The sequence below is a fragment of the Leuresthes tenuis genome, unplaced genomic scaffold, assembly GCF_036924035.1.
Source record: "Leuresthes tenuis unplaced genomic scaffold, fLeuTen1.0.hap1 SCAF_5, whole genome shotgun sequence".
In the NCBI taxonomy this organism is placed as follows: domain Eukaryota; kingdom Metazoa; phylum Chordata; class Actinopteri; order Atheriniformes; family Atherinopsidae; genus Leuresthes; species Leuresthes tenuis.
The window spans coordinates 26,264,249-26,290,508 of NW_027325359.1; the positions used below are offsets into that span (position 1 = coordinate 26,264,249).

At 40.2% G+C, this 26,260-nt stretch overlaps 1 protein-coding gene across 1 annotated transcript in view; it reads left to right on the top strand.

Moving 5' to 3' along the window:
* The window catches only part of spg11 (SPG11 vesicle trafficking associated, spatacsin), a 46,571-nt gene that overhangs the window by 13,091 nt on the left and 7,220 nt on the right, over positions 1-26,260 (top strand). Inside the window, exons 7-33 of the mRNA XM_072386488.1 lie at positions 250-623; positions 1,118-1,263; positions 1,411-1,540; positions 4,604-4,759; positions 4,846-5,015; positions 5,169-5,345; positions 5,864-5,935; positions 6,210-6,337; positions 9,300-9,475; positions 9,593-9,788; positions 10,597-10,800; positions 10,933-11,039; positions 12,476-12,621; positions 14,800-14,964; positions 15,149-15,215; positions 15,567-15,729; positions 15,835-16,040; positions 16,148-16,256; positions 17,722-17,881; positions 18,219-18,497; positions 19,574-19,774; positions 20,011-20,118; positions 21,935-22,100; positions 22,606-22,820; positions 24,862-25,606; positions 25,687-25,832; positions 26,020-26,224. Of these exons, the coding sequence (XP_072242589.1) occupies positions 250-623; positions 1,118-1,263; positions 1,411-1,540; positions 4,604-4,759; positions 4,846-5,015; positions 5,169-5,345; positions 5,864-5,935; positions 6,210-6,337; positions 9,300-9,475; positions 9,593-9,788; positions 10,597-10,800; positions 10,933-11,039; positions 12,476-12,621; positions 14,800-14,964; positions 15,149-15,215; positions 15,567-15,729; positions 15,835-16,040; positions 16,148-16,256; positions 17,722-17,881; positions 18,219-18,497; positions 19,574-19,774; positions 20,011-20,118; positions 21,935-22,100; positions 22,606-22,820; positions 24,862-25,606; positions 25,687-25,832; positions 26,020-26,224 (5,117 nt within the window). The remainder of the gene's footprint in view (positions 1-249; positions 624-1,117; positions 1,264-1,410; positions 1,541-4,603; positions 4,760-4,845; positions 5,016-5,168; positions 5,346-5,863; positions 5,936-6,209; positions 6,338-9,299; positions 9,476-9,592; positions 9,789-10,596; positions 10,801-10,932; positions 11,040-12,475; positions 12,622-14,799; positions 14,965-15,148; positions 15,216-15,566; positions 15,730-15,834; positions 16,041-16,147; positions 16,257-17,721; positions 17,882-18,218; positions 18,498-19,573; positions 19,775-20,010; positions 20,119-21,934; positions 22,101-22,605; positions 22,821-24,861; positions 25,607-25,686; positions 25,833-26,019; positions 26,225-26,260) is intronic.

A 26,260-nucleotide genomic window follows, 5' to 3' on the forward strand; every position in this document is an offset into this window, starting at 1 on the left:
GTCCTAAAAAAGCACATATTTGTTGTGTGGTTAGCAAGTAAGGCTTGGTTGTTCTTCGTTCAGCCCCCCTACACCCCTCATACCTACCTTTTCCCCCATGTTTTATGTTGGGTGGCAGCCATCATACAATGCGATACTACCCCCTTGTGTGTTAAAGTGTCAAACAAGCAGAAACCAGTGCTGGATGATAAACATAACTTTTAAGTTTATCATTCCTTAAGTTTATGAGTTTACATCTTTCTCCTCTAGCTCTTGGGAAGCTCATCTGGCATCCATTTATAGCAGAGCACAACACGCTCCTACTTCCTTCACCCAGCCTGTCAGGACCTCATGGTCCTCCTCATTACTCCACCTGAAATCCCACCTGTCTCCAACCTCAGCCCACAGCAGAGCACCTCCTGGTGGGACAGTCGTTGTTTTCTCCGTTCCAGAATCATCCACTTCATCTGCGCTCAGTGTCTCAGATTTCTCTGCCCTTTTGACCTTCATCACTCCTGGCAGTAATAAGACTACAATGGCGTTATGGGATATAGAGTCTGGGCATGTGAGCTACCACGTGGCAAAGGGTGAGGCAGCGCCAGTTCAACGCTGTGGGCAGAGACAACATAGACTGTTTCTTAAGAGTAAGTTACTCACTAAGATTGCATTTTGTTGAACTTCACTATAGGTCTTCAAAGGGCCTTAATGTCAAAATCATAACAGTCATTTAAAGAGAGTACGGATAATTTTTATACTTGAAATTTTACAGTCTAGGCAATTGATTGAAGATATCATACAGTATTAATGAGATCTTGGTGCCACTTTCAACAGTTCAACAAATGAGGACTGAAGTGGTCTATTTTTTTAATTACACTCTGTTTTTAGGTCTGTGAAGCTGCTAATAAATGTGTTTTTAAAAAGTGATGCACCCATAAAGTTCCTTCTTTTTGTTAGAGTAAACTAGTCAAAGTTCAGCACATTAGCTTTTCTTTTTCTGTATTGACACAAAGAAAACTAAGACTAAATGGAGTACAGATATTTTTTTAGAGAGTAACCAAAACACTGCTCTCATCACACATGCCATTATTTCAGTAATGTTGTGAATTGCTTTGATCTTGCCTGTCTTTTATGTCTACAGAGACTGGTGTGTTCCAGGTGTTGTTCTCCGTGTCCCAGCAGGACTTACTTAGCAGGCTGATATTGTTCGGCAGTGCAGCAACAGTGGATGCAGTCTGTCACCTGAACAGCTGGGGGCACTGCTCCATCCCCATTCACGCTCTACAGGTAGGAAACTCCTCTGCTGCAGAGGTTGCAGTACATTCTGACTTTTTTGTAGAAACACTAGCAACCTAATATCAAAGTCCCCAGACTGATTTTTCTTTGTTTGTGTGTGTGTGTGTGTGTGTTTGTTTGTGTGTTTGTGTTGAACAGGCTGGACTGAAAAATCGTCAGCTTGACACAGTTGATCTCTATTTGAAGAGCAAAGAAAGCATACTCAACCCCTCAACAATGTACAGTGCTACTGATCAGCCAGCAGACTCTGCACTGAGCCTAACAGACAGTACGTATGCAGGTGTCAGACTGTTGAAAGAAAATAGCAGACATTTTTATATCACATTTATGCAAGGCTGAAAATGACTCAGAAGTATATTATTGACTTTTATCATTTTTAATTCATCACATTAATTGCTGCATCAATCTGTTTAAGCAATGACATTCAGTCATTTAGACACTAATCACTTTTACATAAATATTCCTCAAAGCTTCATTCAATATACCTGTTAAAGTGTTTGAGATCGCCACAGAGTGCATGCGGTATTTTCCATTTTCATTAAAGCCCTGGGGAGGGATGGGTCATCACACATAACTTCAAAATGCTCAGTTGTCACCAGATTAAATTAAGGCAGCTAAATTTGATTTTTAAAACTATTTTAAATGTTTAGTAAACTTTTTTCCAATACAGACACATACAAATAAAAACGATTTTTAATTTAAATCCATAATTTAGGCCTAGCAATCCAGGACTTTATCAAACCAAATCTATCTATCATGCATTCTCTGTACCCACCTTCAGTTAAATACCAAACCCCCTGGTATCCCCCCTTACTGCCACACTGAATCAGCACGACAAAATGATAGAAAGCCCTGTTACATTAGCTTAATATAAGCTTAATATGCTGACACCGCAGTTTGGGTACAGTTTTATTAATCTCTGTCAACAAATATTAGCACATGAGTGTGAAATGACTTAAGGCAAAGGACAAGAGCTTTGGTACTCAAAGCTTTGTGGTTTCTAATTTGAATTTTGAATTAATCCCAATCGATTACATTTAAGTAAGATTCAGTCAAGGAGGTTTTCCCCTTAATTGACTCTTCCATATTGGATTTGATCAATCTGTCTTTGTTGACAGGATATGTACCTCAGTCTTTAAGGTTGCTGTAATTAAACCTTTACTTAAAAAACCCTCTCTTGATTCAGAAGTGTTGGCGAATTATCGACCTATATCCAATCTCCCTTTTTTGTCTAAAGTTCTTGAAAAAATAGTTGCAGCTCAACTTTGCGATCATTTACATAGAAATAATCTGTTTGAAGAGTTTCAGTCAGGATTCTGAGTGCATCATAGCACAAAAACAGCACTGGTTAAAGTTACCAATGATCTCCTCTTAGCCTCTGATAGCGGACTCGATCACAGCATTCTGTTACAGAGACTTGAACATGGTATTGGGATTAAGGGAACTGCATTAGGCTGGTTTTAGTCATATTTATCTGATAGATTCCAGTTTGTTCTTGTAAATGAAGAATCTTCCTCACACACCAGAGTAAGTCATGGAGTTCCTCAGGGTTCTGTGCCTGGACCAATTATTTTTACTTTATACATGCTTCCATTAGGTAACATTATTGGACAGCATGGCATAAATTTCCATTGCTATGCTGATGATGCTCAGCTGTACTTTTCTATGAAACCAGATGAAACCAATAGGTTGGTCAGACTACAACCATGTCTTAAAGAAATAAAGACCTGGATGACTCAGAACTGTCTGCTTCTAAATTCAGACAAAACTGAAGTTGTTCTCTTTGGACCTGAGCGCTTCAGGGAGAAATTGTCTAGTTATATAGTTACTCTAGATGGTATTTCCTTGGCTTCTAATTCTACAGTGAGGAACCCTGGAGTTATTTTTGACCAGAATGTATCAGTTGACGCTCATATAAAACTGGTTTCTAGGATTGCCTTCTTTCACCTTCGTAATATTGCCAAAATCAGGAACATCCTGTCTCAGGGTGATGCAGAGAAACTAGTCCATGCATTTGTTACTTCAAGATTAGACTACTGTAATTCTTTATTATTGGGCTGTCCCACATGTTCTCTGAAAAGCCTCCAGCTGATCCAAAATGCTGCAGCCAGAGTTCTGATGAGAACTAACAGCAGAGATCACGTTTCTCCAGTTTTAGCTTCTCTTCATTGGCTTACTGTTAAATTCCGAATAGAATTTATGATTCTTCTCTTCACATATTAATGACCGAGCTCCATCATATCTTAAAGATCTCAGGTTTACTTGTTGTTCCCAGAGTTTGTAAAAGTAGAATGGGAGGTAGAGCCTTCAGTTATCAGGCCCCTGTCTTGTGGAATAAGCTGCCAGTAAATGTCCGGGAAGCAGACACCCTTTCCACTTTTCAGATTAGGCTTAAAACTTTCCTTTTTGATAAAGATTATAGTTAGGGATGGCTCAGGTGATCCTGAAACATCCCATAGTTAAGCTGTTATAGGCTTAGACTGCTGGGGGACCTCATCTATCACACCTTTCCTCACTTTGCTCTATTTTTCCCCCTGTTTAATTTCTCAAATGATATTATGTACAGGTGACATTATTGTGGTTATTAACTTGTGTTTCCCTGTTCCAACAGGTATTTTTTGAATGGTGTTATGGTGTTTCTTTCCCCTCTTTTCTGTCTTCTCAAACCCCAGCTGGTCGAGGCGGATGGCCACCCTTCCTGAGTCTGGTTCTGCCAGAGGTTTCTTCCTGTTAAAAGGGAGTCGTTCCTTTCCACAGTTGCCTCAGGCACGCTCAGGACGGGAGATTGGACTGAAGACAAGTTTTGGTGCAATCTGTTGGTTTCCTTAGCTAGGATATTGTTTTTGAATTGGCTCTACATGAATTAATTGGATTATTTTTAAATTAATTAATTGGATTTCATTGGATTATGATTGCAATGAATTGAATTCCAATTGTCTTGAATTGGACTATATTATTTAAGTTTGGCGCTATGTAAATAAAACTGAATTGAATTGAATCATGCACATGAATATCATGGAGCAAAAGTCGCAGAACTAATGGCAAACTTCAATCGTGAAACCATTATCCGTCGTCTGACAATTAGCTTTATATTTGCTTTTCTTAATTAACTTGAATTGAAAAAAAACTGAGCCTGAAATTGAAAGTTTTGGCCGTGCTGTCCTCTGGCTAACACAGAAATATTGTATTTTTTCAGAAATGTCTTTGTTAGATCACAGACAGTCAGTATTGGATCCAGCTTTTTCATTCTTGTGTTAAAATTGTATTGATTTTCAGAAAATGAGCAAAAGAATTTCAAAAAGTGGGTTGTTTATTTGCATGCCCCATGCAGGTGTGCTGGAGTTGTGCCCAGCGTTGGACCTGTTGTGTTCAGCTGTCAGAGACTCAAACATTGAAGCTCAGAGCCGACAATTTTCAGAACAGCTTCTCAACATCACCTTGTGCTTCATCAACAGGCAGATCTGTGCTGTGCTGTTGAGCACACACTGTAAGCCAACATGTGTACTTTAGATGTAGATTTTTTTATTATTATTAGATTTTTTTTTTAGTGAAGCTGTTCTTTAATGTCTGCAGATGAGAACTCAGATGTGCAGAACTGTGTAGACATTTTGGACCGATACATCACAGAGTTGAGGAGTTATATGAAGAGATTTCCCTGGTTCACAGTGGGAAACACTGCCAGTGCTGTTGCTCCTGTTCAGGAAAAGGTTCATAGTGATGAGTGGGAGCATCTTTCAACAGAGGTGACATTTAGATGCATTATGTTGGGTTTTTTTTGGAGCTTAATTGCATTGTCAGAAAACAAATCAAATTTTTTTTTTGTCCTTATGTATGCAGTTTTGGAGGATAATGAGTCTTGTATATTCTAAATGTAGATGTGTTTGCATGCGTTGCAGGAAATGGTCAATCTATCCGTGTTGACTAATCAGATCCCCAGAGCTCAGGCTGTGCTACAAAGGCAGAGCCGCCCTGAGCAGTATCTGTCAGCTCTGAGGATGGAGGGTCTGCGTCAGGTTTTCTCCAGCTTGCAGCACAGAAACCTGCAGTCCGCCAGCACTCTCCTCACCAACATGGTGAGAATACCTTACTGTCGCAGTCAGACATGGACTTGAATTTTACTTCTAACGAGTGTATAGATGGTAAAACTTTGGTGCTGTATGCTAAAGATATACTGTATATGGATATATCACCTCGCTAAAGAAACACAGCTATTTTATATTTTCCTTATGAAAGTAAGAAAGGGGTCCATTGATAGTGGTCCTTACAACTGTGAACACCTTTTAAATGGGAACTTAGCATTGACAGTTTGGAAGATACTGACGATAAGTAACGGAACCCATGGTGGCACTGTATACATTTTCTAGCTATATTTGAGCTCCCAGGAATGATGTCCATTGATCTTCTCATCTCATTCTTAAAATCTCCCAAATGTTTCCCCCAAATCCAATATGTGTTGCAGAATACTAACATAACTGTTACTATTTGTTACATACAGTTATGATATAGCTAAGTGATTCTTTTCTTAAAATTCCATTTAAGTTGTCAATATTAGACAGCTTTTTACATATTATTTTATGTCATTTTTTTGCAGGGTCTCAGTGTGAAGAAGCAGCTTCACAGCATCTGCCTGTATACCAGTGACAAGGACCTCATGGAATTGATGGTGAGTTGGACATTTTACAAGAGGCTCAATCAACCAAAATTTTGTTTTTTTCTGTATAATCTTGACCCTTAAAATACTCTCTTCTTCAATCATTCACTATTTAAGTTTAAGTTTACTTTCTTAAAGTTTTCTCCAGATTTTAAACTCTACTTGTTTAAGCAGGGGTTAAAAGCAAAGCTGCTTTTAAAAGTTTTACCTGACTTCAGCTTTTTACTGCACCTATGTTGTACATTGGAATTAATCTTTACGACCCTGTGACTGACTTTTTGGTCAGGTGGAGGAGTTGTCGAATAGGAGTTACTTCTCAGAGGACGAGATGCTGAGTGTTTTGTTCATCAGGGAAATGGAAAAGCTTGGGTTACTGCCGACTGTCCGCTGCCCAGCCCGTATGATATCACAAAGGTAAAGTTCCTATTCTGTGTTTTAATTGAGGTGTTTTTTTTAGTCGAAGGCTCCTTTTTTTGCTGAAGAGACGGTTTTAATCTGCTGTGTTTAAAGCATGCCAGATTAAAAAAGAAAAAGAAAAAAAGAACACTCCTGCCCCACCTACCAATCTAAAAAAATGAGACACTGTAAAATGTAAATCAAAACAGAATGTCATGGTTTCCAAAGTTGAAATTTGAAATGAGTCATTTTTCTTTCATAAGAAATATTACCTAATCTAGAATTTGGTGGTGCAATACATCTCATAAATGTTGGGACAGGGCCCTCTTTACCACTGTGTAGCATACACTCTTCTGTAACAATAGTCTGTAAAACACGAGGACAATGAGGAGACCAGTTGTTTGACCTTTTACAGAAATGTTGATTCATTCTTGTCCGATACAGGATTGTAGCTACTCAAAAGTCCTGGGTTTTCTTTGTTGTGTTTTGTGTTTAATGATGTGCCAAATGTTTTTGATTTGTAAAAGGTATGGACTGCAGGCAGGCAGACAAGCCAGTCCAGCACCCGGTCTGATCTAATATGAAGCCATGCACTAGATGCAGTATGTGGTTGAGCATGCCTGCTCTGAAAAAGATGTCATCTGGTTGGGAGCTTAAATTGCTTGTTCATGTCTGTTAGCTTTGATGGTGCCTATCCAGGTGTGTAAATTCCCAGTTGCACAGACACTAAGACCCCCCTATGTCATCAGAGATCCAGGCTTTTGAAATTAGCCTTGATAACAAGCTATAGAGAATTTTAGATTACGATTCGTCTGAGCACAGATTTTCTACAAAATTTGTAGATGCAGTTTTTTGCACATTGATAAATTCTTCCCATCTTAACATCTGTGTGTGTCTGCCTCTTTAAGGTGCACCTTTTATGCCAGTAATCTTATTGACTTGTTGCCAATTAACCAAATTAGTTCCATGTTCCACCAGCTGGGCTGCACGGTGGTGTGGGGGTTAGTGCCGTCACCTCACAGAAAGAGGGTCCCTTGTTCGACTCCCGACTGGGGCCTTTCTGTGTGGAGTTTGCATGTTCTCCCCGTGTAGGCATGGGTTCTCCCCGGGTACTCCCTCTAGGAGTACTAGGAGTTTGTCTCGTTTGTCTCTGTGTGGCCCTGTGATGGACACCCTTTGTCACAGGGTACACCCTGTCCAAGGTGTACCCCGCCTCTCGTCCAATTACAGCTGGGATAGGCTTCTGCAACCCTGCATTAGATTAAGTGGTTATAGAAAATGTATGGAGTATAAGCAAGTGATTAGAAGAAGTGGCATTGTAAAGTGGCATTTGGTATTTGGCCTCAGGACGCAGTGTTTCCACTAATCCTCTCTCGACCTGAGGTAGATTAATTAAACAGTCTGATGGCCACAGACTTCCTCTGGCGTTCAGTCCTACAAAGGGGTGGAATGAGTCTGTTGCTGAAGGTGCTTCTGTGGGAGGATGGTGTTGGATGAGCGTTGTTGTCCAGGATGCTGTGCAGTTTACACAGCATCATCCTCTCAGACACTACCAACAAAGAGTCCAGCTGGACCCCCAGGACGGAGCCAGCCTTCCTGATGATCTTGTTGGCATCTGCTGCCCTCAACCTGCTGCCCAAGCACACCAAACCAAAGAAGATGGCACTGGCTACCAGCGACTGGTAGAACATCCTCAGCATGATGTTGCATACATTGAAAGACCGGAGCCTCCACAGGAAATATATCCAGGTGTACTCCAAGGTATTTGTAATCCTGGACCACTTCCACAGTCTCACCATTGATGGAAATGGGTGTAGGGGCAGATTTCTTCCTGCAGAAATCCACCACCAGCTCCTTAGTCTTGATGGTATTAAGATGCAGATGGTTAGTCTCACACCACTTGACGAAGGAATCCACAACACCCCTGTACTCCTCCTCTTTCCCCTCACTGACACAGCCAACAATTGCAGAGTCATCCGAAAACTTCTGCAGGTGGCTGGACTCCGAATGGAACTGAAAGTCAGAGGGGTACAGGGTGAACAGAAAAGGGGAGAGAACAGTTCCCTGTGGGACCCCTGTGCTGCTGACCACAGTGTCAGACACACAGTCCTGCAGTCTGACATACTGTGGACGACCCGTCAGATAGTCTGTAATCCAGTCCGGTCTGTAGTCATTGGAGGTGCTGGGACGAGCCTTCTTTGATACTTGAACCAGCCAGGATGTCTTCTACAGCACAGGGACCGTTTCCAGACTCAGGCTCAGGTTGAAGATGCGCAGCAGGACTCCACTCTGCTGGGCTGCACATGTTCTGAGGACCCTCGTGCTGACACCATCGGGACCTGCTGCCTTGCCTGGGCGGAGTCTGCACAGCTCCCTCCTCACCTGCTCAATTGTAAAGGTCTGTGTGTCGTATGTGTTGATGGGGGAGGTGATGATGGTGGGAGAGAAAGAACAGGTATGGCGTAGTCGGGGAGGAATGATGGGGGAGGGGGGACAGCAGGGCTGGAGGTTTGAGGGTGGATGGTTGTTGAGGACTTGGGGGAGGGGTAGCCCGGAGCCCTCACATCAAATCTATTGAAAAACAGATTCAGTTTGTTGGCTCATTCAGGACCCCCCTGCTGTCTGGCTACCAGATTGTTTGTAGCCAGTGATGTTCCTCATGCCGCTCCACGCGTCCTTCAAGTTGTTCTGCTGGAGTTTGTGCTCCAGCTTCCTCCTGTAGCTGTCTTTGCCCTGTTAGATCCTCTCCTTAAGCTCCTTAAGCTATGTTTTCTGTGTTCTATTGAGAATAAAATATTGGTTTGAGAATTTTGACAATTCTTTTTCTGGATTTGGTGCTGTACATCTCCTCTGAGCCTCCGCTGAACTTTCTCCTTATATCACCTTTAGTCCAATGAATGAATTTCAAATCAATCTCCATACTTTTGTTGGAGGTGCATTAACAAAGTACTGACCTTTAGTGTGCAAAAACTTTTCACAGGTTTGTACAAATGGTTCACAAGATGCTGGATGGTGAAGAGGTTCTTAAGGAGCTTGTGCGACAGAGCAGGACTGAGGAGGAAGGGGGACTCTGGAGGAACCTTCGACTGGACTGGGTGAGGAACTGGGACCAGAGCAGCCAGATAGCCATTCTATTGTCCAGATTGCAGCACACGGGTAGGTCACCAAATTAAGGAATCTCACAGTGGTTGCTAAATATATTCTGATTTTGGTCAGTGTCATACAGTATAGATGTACATAAATTCCCTTTTCCCCTTTACTTTTGTCTATCAGAATTGAGTTTCTGTGACTCCTCTGTGTTGTGGTGTTACCTGACCACCCTTCACGACCAGCATCAGGTGTTTGACTGGATCCAGAGCAGGGAGACCAGCAGCTCCACCAACTGGCCAGAGATTACCACACAACTGGTTAACAACAGCACAATGTGCAGCACCTACATGAGGGAGAGCATCCTGGACCTGCTGGTCAGGTGGGGTAGCTGTTTTTAGCCATTTATCAATTCATTACCTGACTGAAACAGAATGACTTTGATTTCAAAATCTAATCTAATCTAATAAATGCATCTTGATTGAAATGGCTCCACAAGATGCATTTTTGTTCATTACCAATTGGGTAATCACATTGTATAGTTGAAGAAGGGCAATCAGTAACAATGAGAGTATATGTTGGGGGCTCTAAAAATACTTAATTTCAACATTAATTATATAAACGCACATTCTATATTCTAACTGAATTATTATTGGCTTTAATAAACTGTATCTTTGAATTTTCTTGAAATGATATTTGAACTGAATTGAATATCCTTTTATTTAACCAAGGAAAGAGCACCCTTTTTGATATCCAAGGTTTTACATGTCAGGACTTCATAAAGAAATCATCCTGTCCTTACCAGGTCTCAAAATGAGGAAATACAACCTCAGATGAACAATGGGTTACAAAATGTTACCAGTGCCAGCAAACCATTGGATTGTGTGAGTTCATTGGCAAGTGAAGCCAGTGAACCTCTCTGTTACCGAGTGCACACTTTTCTTAATTTCCATGTGAAGACAAAATATTACGACAAGTAATGCTACTTACACAAACGCCCTATAAAAGTGCCTACTGTCCTCCCAGATTCTCCACATTTTTCACTTCAGAGTTTTAGGTTGCAGTTAACTTTTTTCATTTATTTTTTTGTTGTGTTACAATTTAAATATCCCACACACATCAAACTAACATTGTTGGTTTCCTTTGATGTTCTGACAGAGAATGTTTCTAATCACTGCTTATTCCTGTAGGAGATGTCTGTTCATTCCAGAAGAGACATCAGACTTAGAGCAACTGTTATGGCGGGTGGCCCAGGGTGATGGGCTGATGGCTTCATCCCCTCCTTTCCCTCAGTACCGCTCCACCTGTGACCTTGACCTACACAGCGTCTTCATCAAATTCTGTTTGGACCATGGTCTTCAGTATCTTCTCTATACCTACCTGGAGCACTACAGGTGTCTGTGTGCCGAGTATATCGTATTAACATTTTGTTGCTGTGATTGTATTTCAGTTTTACAGCTAATTAATCATGTGTGGAATTTCAATAAGCTGAGTAGCTTTTAGAGTTTTAGGTCTTCTCTCCACAGACTGACACCAAGAAACTGTCCCCTCCTGACCGATCAGAGCCTGTTTGAGAGTCATCCCTGGTTTGAGATGCTGGTGAAGATTCAGATGATAACCATGAATCTGTCAGGTACCACACCTACAAGAGAATATGTGGCATTCTGAGTTACATTGGGTTAGTTTAGGTAATTTATGAAGCAAACATTTTTAAGAAAAATGGTGGCTCAAACCTCTTAGATAACTTGTTAGCTGAATCTGATTTTCAGTTATTGCAAACTGTATATTTTGTTTTTTTTCTATTGTTATTTCCTGACAGTTTGTAGTTCAAATGATGAAGTTTTAAGTAACTAAATTGTTAAGTTAACTCTGCTTTGTTACTTTAAACATTTCTGACACATTTTATTCAAAGACACTCAAAGTGTAATTAATAGGAATAGAACAAAATCTATAAAAGATATTAAAAATATAAAAATAATTGTAATTACGTGTTATTCTGTTGTTTATGTTTAATATATACCCAATCATTTATAAATTTATACCTGTTTTAATCCGTCGGCCGGGTCGTGGGGAGCCTATCCCAGCGGTCATCGGATGAGAGGCGGGGTACACCCTGGACAGGTCACCAGTATATTCAAAGTATATTTTAGCTTAATCTCCTATAAGTATGGGTAGCTGATTTTCCTTTTGCACACAGCATGAACACAAAAGACAAAACAAGAACAAACAACAAGTATTGTACAGTGGTTTGCAAGAATCTTTGCATCACACATTTGAATTTCATGTCATTGACCTAACTAAATAGGCCAAATTAGTGAAGTGTGAAACAAAACAAAAATGTATGATAGCCCCTGGAAACTGCAACACCACTAATCAAGAGGCACCACCACACAAGCAATAGCATGAAAACCAAGGGGCCCTCCAAACAAGTCAGAGATGTTGTGTGGAAGTACAGACTTTGAAAATCCCACAGAGTACCATTAAGTCCATCATCACAAAGTGGAAAGAATATGGCACCATAACAAATCTGCCTAGAGAGGGTCCACTAAATCTTACATAATGGTCAAGGAGTGCATTAATCAGAGAGATAACTAAGACACAAAAAGACACCATTGCTTACAGGAAACAACTCATTCAGAATCCAGTAAAAGGCATGTGGGAGACTCCCCAAAAATATGGGAGAAGGTCCTCTGTTCAGATTAACTTTTTGATCATCAAGCACTTCAACCCAGCACTTCTCATCACCCCAAGAAAACCATTTCCACTTTAAAACATGGTCATGGCAGCATCATGCTGTGGGGATGCTTTACATTTTCAGCAGGGACTTGGAAAAAATAGTCAGAACTGAGGGAATGATTGATGGTACAGATCAATTGTATAAGAAATCCTGTTTCAGTCTTCCAGAGATTTGAGACTGATTCGCCTTCCATAAGGACAATGGTTTGTACAATGAAGCTTCTCTAGATCACTGAAAGTACATTATTTCAGGATTAAAATCAATCTTTTTGTTAATAAATGTTTTTCTGGCTGTCTCTCTGTCTCTGCTTGTTACTGTGTCTATGGTTCCAGATCCAAGGCTCATCTTCCAGGCCAGTTTAACCTTTGCTCAGGTGCTATTACCGGGAAGCCAGGCATCTCTCAGCAGTTTGCTGTTAGAGGGACACAGTCTACTGGCTCTGGCTGCCATCATGTTTTCCCCAGGTGGAATTGACCAGGTAAAGACTGCTCCTACAAGGTTACACCTGTTCTTTCTTGAATTATTAATATAGGTGACAATTTAGTTTATCCAGTTAACTGTTATAACAGGGCAACAACAACAATGATGATATACACTGAACACACAGCAACCATAAATCAAGTACAATAAAAAAATCTAAAATAGAAATGAATGTGTCAGTTTCAGAGATGGAAAGAAAGAAGGAAGTGTTGTAATAGTGTCAACACAAACTTGCGGGTTGGTGACCAATAAAATAAAGAATTGGAATTGAAGTAGTGGCACAGTCACTGACTCGCGTGTTTAATTATAAACATGGTTGTAATCACATGTCGTTTTCACAGTCATCTTTGTGGTGGAAAATCACCATTTTAAGGCTCTTGAAATTTAATTTGTCATAAGGCTGTGCACATATACAAGTGCTAACTGAGGTCTTGTAGAACACTTTCTGTGGATTTGACAGTAATCTGACAGTTATAATGAAATGACAGTAGTAAAAAGTTTATCATGCGCGCTCCTGAAAGTCCACCAGTTCCAAAGCATTTCTCCCAATGACACACACAAGCAGCCTACCAGCTACAGGTGCATGAGGGGATATGAGCAGATAAGCCACATGGGTTTGGTAACTGATGAAGATGTCAGCTAAGAGCCTTCACTGCTTAGTAGCAGCATTTGGGATTTCCTGGGAATTTGGCTAATTTCTGACATTTTTGGGCAATGGTGAAACTGGGGCCATGGCTCAGGGATTAGGGGTTGTCCATCAGTTTGAAGAGAAATAGTTAACTCCCCAAATGTCAAAATATCCTTCAGGAGGGCAGTCAACCTTGTATTGTCCCTCATGAGTATGCCAGTTTGTGGTGATAGAAGGAAACGCTGTACGTATGTGTCTGAATAGATGAAAAAGGCTGTTTTCAATCGATTCTGCGTCTTCATTTTGTGTCAGCCAGGGCTGCCTCTTTCCATTCTATTTGTGTTACTTATGGAAAGGATCTTAAGGTGTAGTTGGAGAGACGAGGGTGTCTAGTTTGGGAACTTCAAGGTTGAATCTCTTTGTGGACAATGTAGTTCTGTTGTCTTCTTCAATATTCGAGTTTCAAGATTTTTGATTGTCATTATGTTTCTGGAACATAACAAAATTGCAGTGGTGCTCTCGGTGAGAAAAATGAAAAGGCATAAAGAATAATAAAAATATGTATATCTTCAATGCATGATGTTGTAAGTGAAGTGCCTGGGATAAAATTCAGACCCTCCAAGTCTGAGGCCATCGTTATCAACTGGAAAAGAGTGGAGTGCTCGCTCCATGTTGGAGATGAGTTCTTGTTTAAGCATCTTCAGATCTTGTTCATGAGTCATGGCAAGTTGGAGCAGGAGATTGACAGATGGATTGGGGCTTGGTTGGTACTGATGAGGGTGCTGCACCTGTTATAGTAAAGAGCAAAAGGGTGAAGCTTACTGGTTCACCTACGTTCCAGTCCTCACCTATGGTCACAAGATGTGGGTAATGACCGAAAAAAGAGATCACGGATACAAGCAGCTGAAATTAGCTTATTTTGGAGAGTGTCTGGGCTCAGTCCTAGAGATGGAGTAGAAGCTCGCACATCTGCAGAGGGTTAGAGTAGAGCCATTTTTCCTCCGTAACGAAAGGAGTCACCTGAAGTGGTTCAGGCATCTTATTAGGATGCTCGCCTCCCTTTGGAGTTTTTTCAGGCACATCCAACTAGGCTCAAAACTTGCTGGAAGGATTATATATATTCCATCTGGCCCAAGAATGTCTCATCTATCCCCCGGGAGGAGCTGGAGAGTATGTGTGGGGAAAGGGATGTATGCGTGTCCCTCCCGGACCTGTTGCCCCTGCAGCTCAACCTCGTGGAAGTGGAAGATATGGGATGGATCGATGGGTGGACATTCATAAAGGCTTACTGTACTTACTTTGACTTACTGTAGGCAAAATTCTGATTACCAAAAAGTTGTTAAAGAATACAATTATTTTGCTTAAATAGAATTTAATGGAGCATCTTAACTAAAATGCCCAGTTGCAGTGGTTGGAAGATGAATTACTCCGGCATATGTCTGTACCTCAAGGAATTTTAATTCCTCTTTACATTTCTCTGTTATAATGTCTTCAAATGGGAGAAGAAGGGCTTCCTTAAACCATACTCTATGTGCTTTCTGTGTACAGGTGAGGGCTCAGGGAGAAAAGTCAAGCAGTTCAGAGAGAACAGTCGACAACCAGCTCCTGAAGATGGCACTGGCCCCACATCCCAAACTGAGAGCTGCCCTGTTCCCTGCTGGGCCTTGTGGAAATGTCCTATCCACTGATATTTCCATTTATCACCTTCTTCAGGTACACAGGGCTTTCTAAAATATCTAACTTGAAGAAAGCCTATTTGGCTGCTGCCATCCCATAACTTGTTTTAATGAGCAGAACCGTCATTAATTGAAATTAATTGATTTCTCCTGATTATGATTAACCTGTTGTCAAAGTAGGTTGTGCAGATTTTGAATGTATATTGGTTTATTTTTTCCAGTCACTCTACCCACTCGACCTATCAAAACTGTTTGGCTGGCAGGCAACAAACACCCTAAACTCCAGTGGTAAGATGTCACGAGGGCCGTTTGTCACTATTTAACTCTAAAAGTTTTGCTTTAAATTTGTATGATACACTTTTACCTGAGCCATGTCTTTGTGTCCTCCTACTACATTACAGTAACAGTACAAGCAGACGTAGCTCATGAAAATAACAGTGGTGGTATGGTTACTAGCACAGCAATAGTGGATGTATCAGCATTAGTAGAGAAACAGAGGGAGAACTGGTAACAGCACTATACCAACAGAAGTGGTTGTGGTGGTAAAAGTAGTAGGATCAGGTGTAGACTAGAAATAGGAGCAACAATATTAATAGAAGACACTAAAACTGAGCATGATGTTTGTGGTTATCTCCATAGAAATATCTGAGCTGCCTCATTTTTCTAGCCCTCACCTTGTTAGCAAGTTCGCTCTGGTGGAAAACCTGGACTTTCTTTATTATATCCGTCATGGCAGACCATCGTTTGCTTATGGCAACTTTCTTATCCAGCAGCTGAGTGCCTGCAGTGACACGAGGGTGCAGTAAGTACAACATGCTTAACTATACTTTTAACTTCTCACATGACTATTGTTCTGCTACACAGCACTAAGTGTGTGTGTGTGTGTTTGTGTGTGTGCGCGTTTCAGGCTACAGCGGGCCTGGCAGCAGGTGTACAAGTTGGTTCTGCAGTATTTTAATGTGCCATCTGTGGCATCGGCTGCTGTTTGTTTCTGTGAGCTGCTGGGAATCTGCAGTCTCATGCTGAGAGTTGACATCAGAGCCATGAACACTATCCTGCAGCACTGGAACCAACACAGCAGTCATGCCCCAGCACAGAATTTACGTAATCTGGGTAAACAAACCTAAAGCATACTTGCGTACACACTAGTCTAATCGCATCTAAGCAGTCTGGGCACACCTTCCTCAGGTAAACACACGCTCTCTAATGTCTTGTTTCAGTTTCTAAAGTTGTGAAGCTGGTTGAGATGGAGCCTGGAGCAGCAGAAGAGCTGATAAGTTACCTGGAAGCTGCAGTGACAGACAGTCTGGAGCAGAGATGCATTAGCAGGTTTGCCCCACATTACTAATACGTATGTCACAATATGCTCTAGAGTCTAGACTTATCATTGAGCTGAGTTGGTTCTCTTATACAAACACACCTAAAACTAACAGAGTGGAATTAATAAATGAATCATTTCAGTTGATAGTAGTGCTGGATACATGCTATATGTTGTATATTTTGTTTAGCTTGTATCCTCCTTTGGGTATTTAGAAAATACAAACAAGATAAGCCAATGACTTACAAAATCATAAATGTCAGAAGAGAAACCTTGATAGCGACCCCTTTAAAGCAAAGAGCAAATCAAATACAAATACCGAGTTGAAATAATTATTTAGTCTTTATTCTCATTTTTCTAAAATTCTGAACTGATTAACAAATTGAAAAAAATATTTTTTTTTAAAGTAAATTAAATTTTCAAAGGTAACTTTCCTCTTCCACCTCGTGTATTATAGCAATACTAGAGAATACTAGAGAAGTTGTACATTTTGTAATGCTCATTCCCGGGCCTGAAACTCCCCTAAAGTACCAGCTTTACCAGTCCTGCACCACACCGTTTACCTTAGGTTGCTTGATATTTTTGTAGGCTTTCGACAGCATCTTTGTTGCCTTTTCAATTTGACAATAAAATTCATGTGTATGACTTTACAATAGCTCACATGGAGATTTGTTTTTATGTCAGTGGTGTTAGATATCATAACTATATTGGGAGCCAAAGAGAAAAGAAAAGGAAAATCCTATTTCCCTATGTAATTAAGCTTTGATGTTTAGGAGGCAGCAGCATACACATCAGCACTTCTAAAGTTAGCTCTCACAGTCAATGGCTTAATTGATATAGAGCAGCAAACGAATTCAGCTGAAAATATAGCCTTATGTCTTATGTAAAGGCAATTATATGGGTGCTCTTTGAATTCTACAGGAGTTGGATGGGACTAATTTAATATGCAGATTAGTGTACTGTGTTTTAGCATTATTCTTTAATGAATATTCAATACTGTATTTCTTTACTCCAGGATCTAGATTGCCTTAGAATTAGTTAAACTGGCGGGGTAATTATGGTAAAAGAGTTAATGCTGGTTGTTTCTCCTTTTAAAAAGTCATATTTCTTATTACTGAATTTGTATTGGTTGGCATTTTTGCTTTTATTTTATAGTTGATTGAACAGACAGGCAGGAAATAATAGTAGCATGAGCTGTACCTAAGACCATCTTATTTTCATAATGCACCATAGAGACCTGCTTATTGAATGAGAAATTGAGATCTAGTAATAATTCCATGGACAGAAATGCAGTTGAAATCAGGATTTAAAATAGTTATGTTTGGTGAGTTAAGTTTGTTTTCTTTTGCATTACTGCATTACTGATTTCCATTTTGCTAGTTGGATTATTCCCTGAACCCCACCCACCATGTATATTTTCTCTATGTTTTCATGCAATGTAGGCTACCAGATCATTACACTTGTGTTTTTTGTCAGGTCATCATATGAGGCAGCGCAGGAGTGGGCACTGCCTGTTCAGTTCTGTCAGCTCCATGGTCTGAAACTCAGCTCTGTTTATCCTATCCACTGTGCCCAGGACAGAAAGTTTATCCACTTCTTATTATTTGTCCAACTTCACAAGTTCCCCCCTAAGCAGGTGAATACACATACTCCTTTAAAAACACTCCTACTTTAAAGGTCTTTGAAATAAAATAACACTACAGAACCATCACAGTCACATTGTCTAAATATTTGTTTTCCTTGTTGCTGCTTTGTTACATGAGCAACCTTTGAATTTAATCTCCTGCAAAACTGAGACCCTCATATTTCATTATTTAATATACACAAAATATATCTAAAAAATGTCAAATATACATATCCAGCATATGGAGTCATTTAATTTTTTTAACAGATATTCATTCTACCGTGATATTATTTCTGTTCCTGTTGAATCGGACTACTTCTTCTGACCATATTTGTTTTTTTTTCTCTAGGTGAGGTCACTTGTGTCTCAGTTTTGCCCAACCCTGCTGGCCCATTTTAGCCTGGCTTTTCAGGATTTGCAGGTGTACAGTCAGAGGAGGGAACTTGACCCTGAGGAACAATCAAAGTCTCTGAGAATAGAAGAGGCCTCTGGGAACCCAAAGAACTCCAGGGAGCTGTTCCAGGTTCTCTTGCAGAGCCAGGAGGAGCCAGTGCAATGCAGGTACCTCCTACATGAGGCACTGGTTCAACGCAGCCCAAAACTGGCGGTACTGGCTGCCTCTCTACAGGTAAATGGACAGAGAACATTCAGCAGTTTCTATAACTCCATAGTAATAAAGTAACATTGAAAGTATATGCACAGTTCCAGTCATATAATCTTAATTCAAAACCACTCAATTCCAACTTTTGTATGGAAGAAAAAATCCTATTGATGAACTGTAGAAATGTTGTTCCTCAGCGTCCTATATCCTGCCTTTTGCTCAGTGTATGTTATACCCTATAAACTCCTAGTTTTTCTGAACTACAATCTCTTTCCAGCTTTAGTTTGACATTGTCTACACTGTAATCAGTTTACAGTGGTTAAGATTTTCCCTAACCACTCAAAAGAGACGACCATATCCACCTGTTAATCCAATTCTTTCATCGGAAGCCCAAGAACAAGCCGGAGAAATCTTAAGTTAATATGACAGTACAGGTAGAATGACTAAATGTAAAATGACATACTATCTTAAAACACTGTGATGAGGTTTTCTATTGTCACATCAATAATGAATTGCAGCCGATTGTTTTAGCCATTATGTATTGAACATAATGGGCTGTTGAAGTGTGTGTGTGTGTGTGTGTGTGTGTGTGTGTGTGTGTGTGTGTGTGTGTGTGTGTGTGTGTGTGTGTGTGTGTGTGTGTGTGTGTGTGTGTGTGTGTGTGTGCGTGCATGCGCGCGCGCGCGCGCGTGCGTGCGTGCGTGCGTGCGCGCGTGCGCGCATAAAACTGAAAATGATTGCACTGTTATTCAAACACAAACGATAACCAATATACTTTTATAATAACTCAGGTGACTATCTTAATCTTCTTTTTGCTCCACCAGCAGGTTTGATTTTTCCATTCATCCATTTTTGTATTGCAATATTTACTGGTTTATGACTTAATACCTTTAAAACTAATGAGCCAACTTGGCAGTTTTGAGTTTTATTTATATAGTTCCAAATCACATCAAATATCATCTCAGGGCAGACCCAATTGAATATATAACAGTAATAACTTGCATTTATTTATTTATTTTTAATGGCAATCCTAACTTAAAGTCAAGAGAAATGTTGTTTATGATGGGGTTCTTGACACTTTGCAACTTTTTTTTTTTTAACAGGAAACAGAGCTGCTGCCATGTCTCTGTGTGTGGGTGCTGACCTCAGTTGATCATTTCACCGCTGGGGAAGCCACATCCCACCTGGTTGAAGCCCCACAGCACCATGAATGGTCCCTGCATGACCTGTCAATCATCTGGAAGACGCTGCTTGGGCGGGGCCATGTCAGGCCCCTCCTACAGGGCTTTGAGCTCTTCCAGAGGGTAAAAAAAAATTAAATGAGGACAAAAAAAATCATGCAAGTTTTAAAAACCGAGGACGAGTTTGCCACAGTCTTTCTGTCCCCTATTAGAATTTGTAAAGTGTTTTATTCTTTTTTTAAAGTATTAATTGATTATGAAGCTCATTTGGGGAATGTCTGTCATTAATGAACTCTGACTCAGGAGGTTTTTGAAGAGAAATAACTTTAATAATCTTTTGTTTTTTACATGTCTCTCAGGACTGTCCTCTGGTGTTGGTGTTGAGAATGTTTGAGTTGTGTTGCAACTTCAGGAAATTCACTGAGGCCAAATCAAAACTGATGGACTTTCAGAGGACGCTCATCACTGTGAGTTTAAACTCGCTACTTAATTTCAGCTTAGAAAATATGATCAGTCAAATGACCAATTATCCACTTGTAAAAATGGGTTTTTAAAGTGTCTTTTCTCAAATCTGTTTTTCTGTCTGTCAGTTATGTTTGTTGTGCACTTGAATGTATCCTGTATCCTGTGCAACTGAAGGGAGGAGAATAAATGTTAACTTCAGGGACTGAATCTGAGCGTTAACTGGCACTGGGAAGTAAACTGGATAGGTGTTCTATTCTGTGCTTGAAAGTGGTGGATTTCACATTTGGGGTTGGGAAGGCGTAAGGCTCTATGAGATTTCAGCAACTGTGGTACCAGAGAATGCATGTGCATGGTTTAGTGATCCGACACGCCATGCCTATCCCTGGCCTGTTTCTTCTCTGTTGTAGGTTTCTCTTTTATGACTCAAAATAGTTTTTTTCTATTGATTTAAAAATGAAAATAATATCAATAAAAAGATAAAGTTTTACAACCCTTGGCAAAGATTTGGACGCTGTTCATTCAGCTTTTTTATTTTGTGTAAAGAAGTATAATAAAAAAAATCACTGATATAACTGAAACCATTTTCATTTAATAGATTTTGTAAAACACTAATTTTTTTTTTTTTTGCTTTTTTGACTATTTTTTTATTTAGATGAAGCAGAAGAAAAAAATGATGAAATCACTCAATTGTGAGGAAGAAATTATCTAGTTAGTACGCTGTTCCACCTCCTCTGATTTTTATAATAGCTTTACTTCATTAATTAAACTTTAAATTAGCTCGGCTCAGTCTGCACGATGGACCTTTGTGAGGAACCTTTTCCACTATAAACTGATTGGGATTCAATCAAAGTTTGCTGGACATTTCATTGAGTTTATTTATTTCCTGATGAAAAGTATGAACACCTTGTGCTCTGTGGCAGGATGCATAATCATGCTGAAAAAGGACCTCAGCATCACTAAGCCTCCTTTCTATTGATGCAATAAGAAAAGTTTCTTATCTTAATGTAGACATGTGCATTGACTGTAGAGGTAATTTCTGCCATCTCCACTGGTTTTTAACCTGAAGTACAACCCCATATCATCAATGACAATGGAAATTAGTTTTAATATAACTTTAAACAAATAATCCAGAGTTCATGACTGCGTCTCTTTCACATAGTAATGGTTTATGTTTGGCTTTTCTGCATTTCTTATCGTTCAGTCATAGAAATGTACTCTTGTTTCTTTCCCTTTTTTCTCCATGTTATTTGCGGTGCATTTTCTGTTTTCATGGCATACTGCTTTGTGTTTACTGTCCTGACTTCTTCCTTGGTTAATCTGTGTGTTTCACATTTACAGCTTTCCCATTTTGTTTGTACTTGCCTCAGATCTTAAATACAACTGACTGGGAACAACCAACATCTTTTGTTGAATTGCCTTCTTGAAGAATTTTATCATTTCCTTTCCACTCTTTCCCCTCACAGCTCTTTTGATTTTTAACTGCAGATTCATTAGCATATTTAGACTTGTTTAGAAATGCAAATTAAAAGGTGTTTCCATATATTTTTTTTAGTCATTGTTCAGTGATCTCATGATTTCTTTTCTTCTACTTCATTTGAAATATTTTTTGAAATTTTTTTTAAAAATTCTTCAGATATTTTGGGTTGTTTTGTAGCACCACAGTGTTCTATTAAATAAAATGGTTTTGCCATATATGTGTTAACTTGAAATGATTTTCTTATGTGCATCTGTTGGTAAGATGGATTCTTCCAAAAATGACCTGAAAGCAGCAACTGCTTTACCACACATTCTTTAATCTGTTTTATCTGCCCGGTGTAGCTCAGAAATGGCGGTCCAGCACCCTCAGGTAGCCTCCCACTGCAGTGGGTGGAGAGTCAGGCCTCTGTGTTACTTCTCACCATGCTGCAGCGCTGCTCCTCACAGTATGATCTTCATCAACTACTGCAGCTCCTGGCTGATGTTGACAGACTCCTCAAATCCAATGGTAAGATGTTAGACTCTGTCACCATATTAAGTAGTCACATCATACGTCATATTCTAATAGCTTCATCTCAGGAGATCACAGACTGCAAGTTTGAATAGTATTTGGAAAAATAAGTTCTTGTCCTTTCAATAATTTTTTTCTAATCTCAAATCATTCTTTAGGCCGAGGAAACTTTCAGTATTTTTAAACATGGACCATATTCCCCATCTAATAGGTTGTAACTGCTGGGTTACAGCTAGTTCCATACTTTTGTTAGGTAATTCTTCACAGTGCTCCTTTAAGTTGTTGCACCCCTTGGATTACATCCCAGTTCTTTTACAGTAGACAGCTGTTGTATACATCCTTAATACTGTGCTGATTCACTCTGTATGTATCATTTAGACCCATAAAATGAGAACCTCCAAATGCAGATTTAAAATGATTTTTAATTGACTCTTAATGTGTACACAGACAAATGTGTCAGTTTGCTACCTTTGTTGTTTTTATCTGCTATATGTGGGTGCAGGCCCAGACTTCAGGAAGCTGAGTCAGCTTAGTCAGTTGCTGCAGGGAACAGGCATCAGTGTATCTCCCAGGCTGCTGCAGTGCACTTCCCCAACTATCCAACAAGAAGAGTTCCAAGTCACAGTGGATGCTCTGCAAAGTAGAGGGTGCTACTGCCAAGCCAGGCAGACTGCTCAGCTGGCTGGCCTGCCCATCCATCCCCTCCTCCTCAATCAGGTCTTATCCACTAATACACATAAAGCTTATACATATAAGGTTCAACCAATAGAATAATCAATTGTGTATTGGACACTGTAATATCTTGGTGTTGGACAAATTATGTTAAAAATAACTTTAAAAGTTTACTGAGCCCATTTATATAGATTGACATTGACAAGAGTGACAAGAATAATAAACTGGTATTAAAGTATAACAACAAGCCCCTCTTCCTCACTGCTCATTGGACTGCACATAATACTACTAACAATGCGTTTTAGATACATTGTCCAGCACAAAAAATACATGCGTCTCCAAACAGTGTAGCACTGTGTAAAAGGCTGTTTGATACCATTCATTTCTGATTTTATTCATGCTCCTGAGAAATAGAAATGCATTGCAAAAAAAAAACACATTTCCTTGAGTGTCAATATGTACACTTCAGCCCACATCAATATATTCTAATCATAAAATAAGGGTATTATTGAAAAATAGTCTGAATTTTTGACTACCTGACAGATATACCACAGTTTGTGAAACTGAAAGGGTAGTCAGCAGCACAGGAGCACCACAGGGAACTAGTTAACCACTTTGTTGGCTCACCTTAAAGGGGAACTCCGGCATTTTTAAACCTAGACCTTATTTCTGGCATGAAATACGTTTATCTACTCACCGAGAGTAGTTTGGTGAAAGTCGACGTCCTTCGGGAGATATTTAGATTCCTCAACATCCATACAACGGAGTGAACGGGGGCAAAGATGATGCAGCCTCTAAATAAGGCATTATCTATCTTTATTTCACCAATACTTTAAGACGAATGAATGAATGAACGCGTACTATTGCTCTGTTAGCTCATAGCTGCTGTGTTGTTGTTATTGGCGGCTATCGGGGGGCTTATAGAGGGCTTTCTACACACTCGTCTACTGGGATGACATCATTGACGCGCACTGCTGCAGCACAGCTCATTCACTCCAGTAAGGACGTCCATCGTACTCAAAGTTGTTGTCTATGTCGTCAAAATCTGATAAATATCCTGCCATGTTGCACAAAACTATCAGTAGCAAACTAAGTGTGAAGTTAGCCGACTGTTACAGAGCAAGGAGTAAATAAGTCATATCTTGATGTTTTTTTCCTGACGATTTCTAAGTAGTGAAGACAGTCGTCAAAGTTATTTGTTCTTAATATAACCATCTTGGGCTTCTTGATTATTTTATAGCTTCAGATCAATAACTTGTAAACAAATTATTTAATAAATTCTATACTCCGCGTCAAAATTACAGCAATCAAAACAAAAGCACGGGTTATGCTAAATGAATCGTTCTTCAAGCATTTTTTTCCCATTTGCAAAAGTTTAGGTGCCTTTGATCCTTATAGGTCTGTGTATTTGTCATGTTGTAGAACAGAACAGCTGACAAAGTTTTCTCTAGTTCTGTATGTGAGTATTTAGGCAGTAAAGTCTAAGCATAAATCGAAATAGATTCAAGCTTGCTGTAAATGTTAATGTGTGAGAAACTGTTAGAAAAATGAACTAACAGACAACGGTATGAAACCAAGAAATCCCTCAGAGGCCTCAGAATTTTACTTGCAAGGGGAGAACAACACACGAACCTTCTCTCTGCAGATTCACAAGAGTTCTCCAACGAGTGGTTGCCTCCCTTGCTCTTTTATTAGGTGACACACACACACATACATACAATCCCCCATGTGCCCAGGTCTGGTTTATCTCCTGAGTTTGGAGGCATCTCCTTATTTGGGGAGCCATAAAGATAACGATCAGTGGGGAGACAACATTCCTTCTTCGAACACAGTTCTCTTTGTCTCCCAACTTCTCCTTGTGAAGTTTTGATATGAAATGGCCTCTTTGGCTGTGACTTTTATTTAATGATAATAAGCAAACTTTTCTGACAGAAACACGACATTTGAACTTTTGGAATAGTTTGGTAGGATCAAATTAAGTTACCATCTATTCAATAGGTAACATTATGATCACTGTTCATTCTCACATCTCACTGAATTGATAAACATTGCTTGTTTGACTATTTATTCTCTATCTTCATTGTAGCTCCTTCAGGAGTCAAAATCTCAGAAGACCAAGCAGCAGTGGAGGAGATTAGAAACCCGGATCACTTTCTGGAGAAAATGTCACAAGCTGCTGAAGGCTGACAGCATTGTTCCAGAATCAGCCGCTCAGTTCTTCTTGTCTCAGGCTGAAACCGGGTCTGCCAACTCCCCTGCTGGTCATGAGGGACAGACAGAGCTGTTGGACATCCAGGAGTGCTGTTTGCTGCTCCAGCTCAGTGCCTACTGGCTCTCTCTGATCAGTCCAGTTTCTGTGGAAGAATTGGAAAGCCTAGAAAAAAAGCTGTGGCTTAACCAAGTCCATAAACATGTCATCGCTGCCACAATAGAAAAAGAGAGCGTATTTAACCTGCCACTGCCAGCTGTCCCACCTCAAATGGATTCATATGAAGTGTTTATGAAGGAATTTTCCTTCTCTAACATAGCAGACTTGAATATGGAGAAGTACCTCAGTCTGGAAGGACTCCCAGGTCCCTCAGAGGAGCAGGAGGTGCAGAAAGTTGAGTCAGAACTGAGTCCTGAGGAGAGGAGAGTTTTGACTTCACTTGTTGATCAATTACTAGATGAGGGCAGTATCCATGAGGCCAGTCGTGTCTGTCGTTATTTCTCCCTGTACCACCCAGATATGTGGGTGATGTTACGCTGCTATGGCTTGGCATGTGGAAACCTAAGCCCTGAACCACAAGATGAGACTTCAGAAGCACCAGCAAAGAGGACCATTAAAAGCTGTAAGTTTTCCTGTGGACTCTGTACTTTATTCCTTTCCACCACTTATATTTAAAATATTTTATGTAATTGTTCCCTCCAGCTGCTTCTCTCAGCAGTCTATCCTCATTTGCGATACTGCCCCTCCCCGAAGACGCAGCCACTGTCCAGCTCCTAAAATTGGTGGATCTATGTCACCATGGCAGCAACTACTGCAAACAAATCCTAAGCCTCTACCAGCTCTCCAAGGTACACACATGCTCTCAATGAAATATTCCTGTATTGTTAACTGTCCACAGTTGACAGTGTTGATGTGGTGTGTTAGAAATGTAAATTTAATCCACTGAAAGTAAAAGAATGTAAAGTGGCTGTTTTAAACACATCAGTATGTTTTTTGCTTGTACTTCACTCTGTCTGTATCCCCTGGCCCCATCAGGAGCTGCAGTTCTCTTTCAGTCATATCTGCAAGGAGGAACCTTGCACAGTGCTGGAGAAGCTGCTGCTCTTAGACCAGCCGGAGCGCTTCAGGAAAGCTCAGGCCTTCATCAAAGCTCAGGGTCTTTCTGCAGACACTGTGGCTGAGCTGGTATCCTCTGCTGTGGTTAAGGCACTTCTTGCTTCCACCCAAGAGCTGCATCCTGGTAAGAACAGAGCTGAATTGCATGGTAGAAGTTTCT